We start from the raw sequence: 8,887 nt of genomic DNA, 5'->3' as shown, positions 1-8,887 counted from the left end.
GGAAGGTTCAATGTATCAGAATATTGTCAAAAGAGACCAAAATATCAAAAACGTTTTTTAAATCAGCTCACTGAAATGCAGCAATTCATGTGTAAAATATGATTGTTGAAAGTGCATCATATGAGAAAACCCTATTGCCATGCCATACATACCAGTGACATTTACTACTGTGCAGGCTGTATCTCTACCGAATCCATTATCTGCAACACAGCAATATCGCCCTCCTGATCTTTTTCCAGTTATGCTCAATAAAATATCCGATGTGCTGCCAATCAGTTGATGGGTATCATCGTGGATCCACTCAACTTGTGGCGATGGGAACCCTGTTGTATTACACTGTAGTTTGATCCAGTCACCTTGCTTGCAGGAAAGTTGTGTCGTTTGATTCGTAATTCGTGGCACAGCTTAAAAGATCAAAACTATTAATTCAGTCTATTTATTACTTAAGACAAAAATTTTCCCAAACTGTCCTTCGTTGAGTGGTGGTGGTGGTTTGGGTGAGTTTGGAGGGGGGGGGAGCTTGTGAGATTATTTGTATGAATTTTTAATTGTTCTTGCAAGTATTGGGGAAGTAAAATGATACAATAAAAGATCAGTCCTAATCAAACACATCTTAGTGATACATGTTATTCATAGATAGGCTTGGACTATAGTATTTAATGAAATTTACCGTATACGAATACTTGAGAACACCGTCTGTCTTCTATTTTCCAAACTAATTTCCAGGCCACTTGACAGCAGTAGGTTATACTATTTCCAATCCTATTACTGTTCACAATAAGGGTAACGTTATTTTTGCCAAGTATTAAATACTTTGTTAGGTATCTGTAATATGTATTTTCTCCCACATGTCTTGAAGCTATAGAAGTGTATAACTTAAATTCTACAAAATAACCAATCTTAGAGGACAGAAATGTTTCGTTGTCGTCCATCTCGTAATGCCAGCGCAGGAAAATAGGACGTCCTTGTTCTACGCTGGTGTGTTTATCTGGTACAGCAAGCCATGAAATCCCAACTGGAAAAGAATATAAGATTGGTTATCATCATGAGGGAGGGGACGTCTCTAGACAAATGGCTGGAACAGTATTGTTTCCATTCGTGACGTCACATTCCAGCTCTCTGATTTTCAACAATGGTGGCGAGTTTGAAGACGGATAGATGACGGCTAAAATATATTCTTATTGCGGACGGTTTTTTGTCTGATTTAACAATCAACACGCAAATTTTAGTTAATGTAGAATATGCTTTGCAAGTTATCCTACGGATACCTTGGAGAAAGAGTATGGTTTTAGGAACTGGAGTTTGAAAAGATAGCAGGAGCTGACATTGCATTAGGGCTACGGAGCTGAGAGACCCCCACTTTTTACTTCATCTTTTTGGACAAGAATACGTTAGGTTATGTTTATGCCGAGTTTTAAAAAAATCCGGATTGCAGCTCTATTTCCCCGCGAACGTCCTTAATATTAATTGGGGAAAACTGGTGAAGTTTAGGAACTAACGTACCTGCAGGATCTAAAGCACAAAGGACCATCATAAATGGAACAGCATGAAGAATGAAGACAGAACACAATGATCGACGCTCTTGAAGAAAGGACATATTTACCAACTATATTAATGTAATAATAAGGAAGAAGAATAAGAAGATGATAAAAATGATAATACGGCGCTTGATGTTTGGTCCGTTAATAGTAAATTACAACCACAGGTATCCCAAGAAATAATGCTTTTAAATAGAGAATGATGCATGATCGCGCGGGGATATGGAAATTGGAAGTTCAATTCTAGACTGTTCACCCTCGTAGGGTTGTTGGTTCATATTCCTCACCGTTTTTCTTTCTGACTGATAGCAAAAATCTGGACAAATACGAGTAGAGTTCTTGAGGGGAAATCTCTTCAAACGGTCGAGTCTCCTCAGTTGTGAGAAATAACTGAATAAGCGACAGGTCATTCTTTGTCTTTTTTTGGTGTTTGCATTTTCCTCCTCCTCGATAAAATCGTCTTGTAAATCAAATGTGACAAACCTTTCAGCCAATGTTTTGAACTTAATTTTCGATAATTTTAACAAAATTATCGATCCAGTGAGCAATCTTTGCAACCACATACGAGACAAAGCTGCCGATGTTTGTGATTTTCCCGCGTCTGTGAGAGCAATGACGTCACAGAATACTGAAAACTGATTGGTTATAATTTTACATGTGAAAATTATCGTATTTTTACATGTGTTGAAATACGAAATTTCTCAGTTGTTAAATCTTTGTAAACAACTATAGTTTATATAATAAATCTTTTTCTGAGTACGTAGGGTCTTGATATCAAAAAGGGTTTTCGGCTGAATTCCATAGTAAAACGATAAACTTACCTGACCATTGGCAAAATTCAAATTTAATTCAATTCGAGGTCTAATCCCAAGAAAATCTCGATTTTTTCCGTGTCTTTTTGCTTTTCCAACATCATCCAAAATATCCGTGATTAAACTGCACTGATTGCGATTCTCCTTAAGCAGCTAAATACTAGTGATATTAAAATCGTTTTCATCAAGTAATTTGACTATTTGCGAAACGGTTTTGATGTCTCTTCCAGAAACACAGGGAGGGGCACCCGAAAGTAATAAATACCGACTGTAACCAAGAGAAAATGAACCTAGTGACCGTCACATACAAAAATTCAAAAATTCAATGCCAACGAACTAGGTAGAGTGCAAAATCAAGCTTTCTTTATGAGCCTGTATGAACAAAAACCTAACATGCAGGGAATACGCTATCAAACAAAAAATACTTAATGAAAATACTTTTTCTTTTGCTTCTTGAACGGAAAAAATATCCCTTGGATAGTGATATTAAAGATAGCTGGTGAACTTTATTTTCTAAAACTGATAACAATATAACAATAACAATAACAAAAAAAATTGATCCTGATTTTCCTGGCTTACAGGGGTTCCCCAAATAACCTGTACTACTAATCGCGGGACTTACTTTCCCTCTTCATTTTCAGTTTTGAAACGAATGTTTCAGAGCTTATTATTGGCGAAAGCGAAAAGATCGAAAGTGAAATTCATGGAACACAGGGAGTTACCGATGTGAAAACAAAAACTAAGCAGTTCTGGCCGAGGTTATTTGTTATTTTATATTCATAATCTCTTTTTTATTCTTTTATAATTATAGCAATATTCTTGTCACTTCACCTCCATAAAGTATATTTTTTATTTTTTTTGTTCTTGCCGAGGTTGAGATGTCATCAGCTCAAGACATTTTTGTGAGGAGAAACATAAAATGACAATACTAGTGGACAGTTCAACAGGGAAGCTCAACATTCCATGCTCTTTGTCAATTGCCGAGTAAATTCACAATAGGGTATTCCGATTTACAGACTTTGGTACTAATAGTACCAAGATCTAATTTGCATATGTGCACTGATGTATGATCAGTCATAGCATGTGCGATAAGATGTGACCGATGCTTGGGGTGATTTACAACAACTACATTTTTGATAATTTTTACGAGAGATATTATACTCTTAATTTATTCGAAACAAATGCATTTTTTACAATAACTTACAAATTTCTCGCGCGCTGATTGGTTATTTTTTATCATCAATAAGAGGACAGACAGATAAAGCTGAAGTCAACGAGCGCGCGCTCTTTCCGTTGGTTGTTTTGATCGCTAAAAATGAGAAGTTTTTATCGTTTTTGTCATTGTAAAAAACAAATTGACATCAGATTTTTATGTGTCTGTCCTCTTATTGACAATAAATTTCGCCATCACATTGTCAAAGTAGTATGCGGATCCACTCGGCTAAGCCTCGTGAATACACACTACTTTGACAATGTGATGACGCAATTTATTGTCAATAAGAGGACGGACACATAAAAATCTGATGTCAATTTGTTAAAAAGACTAATATAAGAGTAGTGAAATTGTTATTTATTGGACTCGTTATGTAAAAAGGAATCGTTCTTTACCGTCTTGATCGTTCAGAAAAAAGAATGCATAAATTAAATTAACATAATATTGCGAGAAATGCTAGAAAAGGTTGAGGAGCCATAACCTGAATGTCAAGTACTGGTCACGCATGAAATACGCATTAATTTAAAAAGGTAAAGGTAAAAGGATGAATTTATTGATGGGTTGCAAGCATTCCCAAGAGAGTCAAAAGACAAAAACATGATGGCCATTGTGGTGCCGTTAACAATGGATGCTAATGAGAAATCTAGCTTTTGTTAAATGGCACAAACATGGCCGCGATGACGTAACGTGCAATAGATGAATATAGCTCAGTGGAGGACTTTACGGGCTGCATATTTATTCAGTAATCAGTAATGCATGTCCTTAAACGAAACAAACCGTTTGGCTCAGTTGGTTGACTTTCGTGCGGGAGGTCGTGGTTCGAGTCCCGGCCGGACAAACACTCAGGGTCTTAAAATAACTGAGGAGAAAGTGCTGCCTTTGTAAGTACATCTGCAAATGGTTAGAATTTCAAGTGGCTCGGATGACCACTTTAAATGGCGGTCCGGTCTCTCCACACTTTCTAACCAACATCGGAGGGACGTAAAAGAACCACTGAGGACGTAAAGAAACCCTGGCAGTGACCACCCTCAGTGCCTACACCTCATACTAACCATCTCTCATTCATAAATCATTATAAAGTGCCTTTGAAAAGAGCGCTATATAAATATCATAATCATCATGTTTCTACGTTATAGACTATCCTGCATAAACAATGTTTCTTATGACAAAACACGTTGTGTTAAATAAAATGTACTTATTTTATTAACAATGTTTACATAATTAAAAGCAGTGACTCAAGAATTGGATAAAGATGTGCCAAGTTGATAATAATAATTTTATTCTAGCCCATTGCATAAATATATCATATTTAAATATATCAATTATCAAATGTCAATATGTTTAGTATCAAAACAGCCATTGGGCCATCCTAGGGTCAAAATCGTAGCCCAATTTCTGGGACCGAAACCGCCATTTCAAATTCACAGTGCAGGTATTCCAGCAGTTTAAAAAACAAGCATTGTTTTTTTAATAAACTACATTATTTATCTCACTGAACACTTGATGTGTACCTTTTGGAGTTTTTATCCGCCTCCACAAACATACGGCAACAACGACGACGACTAATCCCCCAACGAGAATGCATGCGCAAATCACAGCGATTATCTCTGGTTTTAAAGCCGTTGGAGTAGTTTCATCTAAACCTGGAAACAGATAAAGCTAACTCTGTATTGAGAAAGAAATTAGGTATTTAACAAAACAGACATGTTTCCTGTGCCAAGTTGTATTCACCAAGTATTCTATAATAACAGTATTTATATCTCCTTCGTATCAAACAGTCATGAGTTGATAATGAGGGAATTCAGCTCAAGTCCCCTTTTTAAAGTGCTTATAAGCCTTTGCACAATATTTTCAGAATTGATTCTTTAGATAGTGGATAGTTGATTGTGAACATATTTCGTCATTTGAATGTCGGGTCTTCGAGATACGAAGGTTTATAATTCCAATAGGTTGATGACTATGACGTAACATAAGGGATCATTTAATTCACAACACTGCACTCGTTCTGGATTACAGTATTTTAAAAGCATCACCCTTTTACTCGTTACTCACGTAAAGGTTCTTACAAATTTGTTTTCAAAAAATGTCCAGAGTTCAATATATAAAGTTGCCATAAAATAACTCAAATCCCTTATGTTACGTCATAGTCATTAACATATTGGAAATATAATCCTTCGTATCTCAAAGACCCGACGTTCAACTGACGAATTATTTTCACAATCAACTATCCACTATTTAAAGAATCAATTCTGAAAATATTGTGTAAAGGCTCATAAGCACTTTAAGCATTGGAGCGAAAAACTTTAAGTTGCCGAAATATAGAAAAAAATATAGAATTTCGGAAAGGGGGAGAGCGGTACCTTTTTGTTTTTCTCCATTCTAGATCTCTTATAACGTATTTCTTTAAGGACATAAAAGCTCAAATGCAAGTTACATTTTTATTCGCCTCCCTTAGCTTGCGCATCTTCGAGCTGCAAGCCGAAATATTCGCTTATTAAAGATGGAACATTTGGTATCAGAAAAGGTCTTTGCTTCTTTAATCAACCTGTACAATTACGATCAAAAGCCATCGAGTCTTTAGAAGTCAAATGAATGTGATATACATACCTTTGTCAGCTGTACTGCAGTTGTGCTTAGTCATCACTGAATAAAATTGAACCAAAGAAATGGCGTTCGTGTAAACGAAGATATAAAAAATTTCAGTATAATTGAATAATTTAATTAATTGTATAATTAATTGTGTATTTAAACTTGAATATAGAGCTTCTCGCGCTGTGATTGGTCAAGCGACCAGTGATTCTGAGATGATATCCACTACTCGAGCGGTGATTATAAGGTTTTCCAAAAGTTTACCAGAGCGGAAGAAATACCATTTTTTTTTTTCAAATCCTCGATTTCGTCTTCCTCTGATATTCAAGCCTAAAATTGTACTAAAACATTCATTCACCTCAGGTTCAGCGATTATGGTAATTATATGACAGCTCGGTAAATATTCAATAATCACATTTGTTAAATATATTGGGGAAAAAATAATAAAAACGAGAAAGAAAAAGAAAGAAAGATAAAGATGAGATCAGATGGCCGGGTTAGGATGAAAGGATCCATCAACGTGTGTGTGGATGACTGAATGGGCGTAATAAATAGTAACAAAGACTCGGTAAAGTTCTAAAACCTAAATTTTGCCTACCACAGCACACATCATATTAGTCCAGGGATGAGTTAGATACACAAATGCTACTAGCTGTATCTTTTAAAAGGATCCTTACCATTTACATGTATTTCTGGGCTGGTTATGTTCCCCATTTCATTTCTTGCATGACAGAAAAACCTCATCGTTTTTGTAACACACTTTACATACGGGAATTTGTAATATTTTCCAGTGCCTACGATTTTTCCAGTATCCCCGCTAGTCCAAGTAATGTTTGGAGTTGGGACTCCTGTGGTGTTGCATTGCAAAGTTATGCCATTGACCGTCATATTGTACTTAGTGTGTATCGTGGTTTTGAACCTTGGAAGAGCTGGTTCGGAAAAAAGCAATTTTTCATATTAATGGTCTTGCGTTTTATTTGCTTATCGTTTTTAAAAAGTATTCTAACGTTTTTAGAACGGTTATAGGGCAAATATTTTTTTCATTGGTGATTTTCCTGTAGATGAGTAAAAGCCAAAGTCGACCTAGACCCAGTCCCAGAATAAGCCAAAGTTGATGCTGCAAACATCGAGAAATGGAATAAACCTGTAGACCTAGAAAGATCATTTACCTATATTTTCACCTTTTTTTCGGTGTCTGGACCGAGTTAATGTAGTAACATCTCAGCACAAAGTTACTTACCATACACTGGAAAAACAACTTTCTTGATTGGTCCTTGTCCATATTTATTGCATGGAATACAACTGACAGATATTTGGTCTCTTCTGTTTTTTCCTAGAGTTGCTACTTTGAAAGTCTTTACTCCATTACTTGAATTATACTCTTTACCATCAATTGTCATAATGAAATACCTTGAAGGAGGCGAAGCATCAGCACTGCAATTTATTGAGATACTAATGCTATTGTCTCTTTTTGTCTGTTTTACCGATAGTATTGTATTTTCTGGCTCGTATTCTGAAAGTAAAGGTAAAATAATTCATTATAATTTTATTAAAAATTTATTTATCATTATAATTTTTTAAAACTTTTTTTAAAGGCAAAATAATAATGATAATAATAAAAGCTTTATTTCAGGTCAGGTTTTCGAACTTGCTAACGGTACCATGTAACCCAGTACTACCTACCACATGGACAGGTCATCGGCTTCTAAACCGGCTCCCCCACTGGTTATCCAGTGAGGAGGGTGGCTTGACACCCAGCAGGATTAAAAATAAGACCTGTCAAAGGGTGGAGGAGCTCATAGGAGACAACAGCCATCAAGTAAGCGTCTTCTCGGATAAGGACTTAAAACCGGAGGTCCCGTCTGCTTGCACTTAACCCCCGATAAAGTAGTGGACGTAAAAGATCCTGTTGTATTTTTCGTAAGAGTAGGGGATTGTTACCCGATACGACAGTCTGACCTTTTTCGTGGTTATCGTCATATGTGTGTGTATTTTTGTATCATTTATTTTATTTTATTATTATTTTTCCTGTGGTATGGGTTGTGTAGCGGCAGCCACAGGTGCCAAGCAAAGCTCACAGCCTACCACAGTTTGTGGTTTTTCTTTTTGTTTAAAGCGTCTAGAGCAGATTTGGATACATACATACATAGTTTATTCAAATCGCAAATAAATTATTGACAAATAGTAAAATACAAGTAAGAGCAGAGGCTAGCAAAAAGCGATACAAATAAGACAACAAAGCACAATAATAGGCGACTTGAAAGGAAGTTATGAGGTTATCCCTATGTGAAAACTCCCAAGAAAAACAACAAAACATGACAAAAATGCATTATAAAGAAAGACCCTAAGCAGCGTAATTAGCGAAAAATGCTCTATAAATGAATTATAAGTATATGAATATGTACTAAATAAAGGAGAGACAAGCTCTCCGCCACCCTGAGCCCCACCCCCGCACGCGCACCCACCAGACAGATTATGAAGTCTGTCCGCCTGATGAGCGCACGCGCGAGAAACCCAGAGCAACAGAGAACCCGTCTCCTCCTTAATCTAGACTCTACTAAAAAATATACTAATCGATGTGTACTGCAATATGTAAACATTAAACACCTAAGTGAGACTTCAATTTCTGCTTAAATGATCTAAACCCATCGGTTTCAACAATGTCTTTAGGTAGATCGTCCCACATATTAACAACTCTGACGAAAAAGGAGTATTTGTAGCAGTTAGCTCTGGCT

The 8,887-nt window shown here is 36.2% G+C and overlaps 2 protein-coding genes across 3 annotated transcripts in view; both read right to left on the bottom strand.

Moving 5' to 3' along the window:
• The window catches only part of LOC148905654 (uncharacterized), a 4,858-nt gene extending 2,528 nt beyond the window's left edge, over positions 1-2,330 (bottom strand). Inside the window, exons 1-4 of the mRNA XM_089039673.1 lie at positions 1,826-2,330; positions 1,504-1,606; positions 671-1,015; positions 153-404 (exon numbers count right to left, since the gene is read on the bottom strand). Coding sequence (XP_088895799.1) covers positions 153-404; positions 671-1,015; positions 1,504-1,606; positions 1,826-2,101 — 976 coding nt within the window. The 5' untranslated portion in view covers positions 2,102-2,330. The remainder of the gene's footprint in view (positions 1-152; positions 405-670; positions 1,016-1,503; positions 1,607-1,825) is intronic.
• Positions 2,331-4,825: 2,495 nt separating this feature from the next.
• Positions 4,826-7,662, bottom strand: LOC148905653 (uncharacterized). Of its 2 annotated transcripts, none has more exons than XM_089039695.1 (4): positions 7,393-7,662; positions 6,830-7,081; positions 6,171-6,206; positions 4,826-5,206 (listed from the first exon to the last, which is right to left on the bottom strand). In XM_089039695.1, exons 1-4 carry the CDS (start codon positions 7,550-7,552, stop codon positions 5,031-5,033), a joined length of 624 nt encoding a protein of 207 aa, XP_088895821.1. In that variant the 5' UTR covers positions 7,553-7,662; the 3' UTR covers positions 4,826-5,030. The 2 variants fall into 2 exon arrangements, with proteins under 2 accessions (XP_088895821.1, XP_088895822.1); XM_089039696.1 differs by having other exon boundaries at positions 6,830-7,000.
• Positions 7,663-8,887: the final 1,225 nt, after the last annotated feature.

This window comes from Actinia tenebrosa, unplaced genomic scaffold (genome assembly GCF_029948245.1).
Source record: "Actinia tenebrosa isolate PJP-AT-01 unplaced genomic scaffold, QUT_ActTen_1.0 PGA_scaffold7__59_contigs__length_16204524, whole genome shotgun sequence".
Classification (NCBI taxonomy): Eukaryota; Metazoa; Cnidaria; class Anthozoa; order Actiniaria; family Actiniidae; genus Actinia; species Actinia tenebrosa.
The sequence above is the reverse complement of the archived record's forward strand: the minus strand, read 5'-3'. Positions and strand labels throughout refer to the sequence as shown.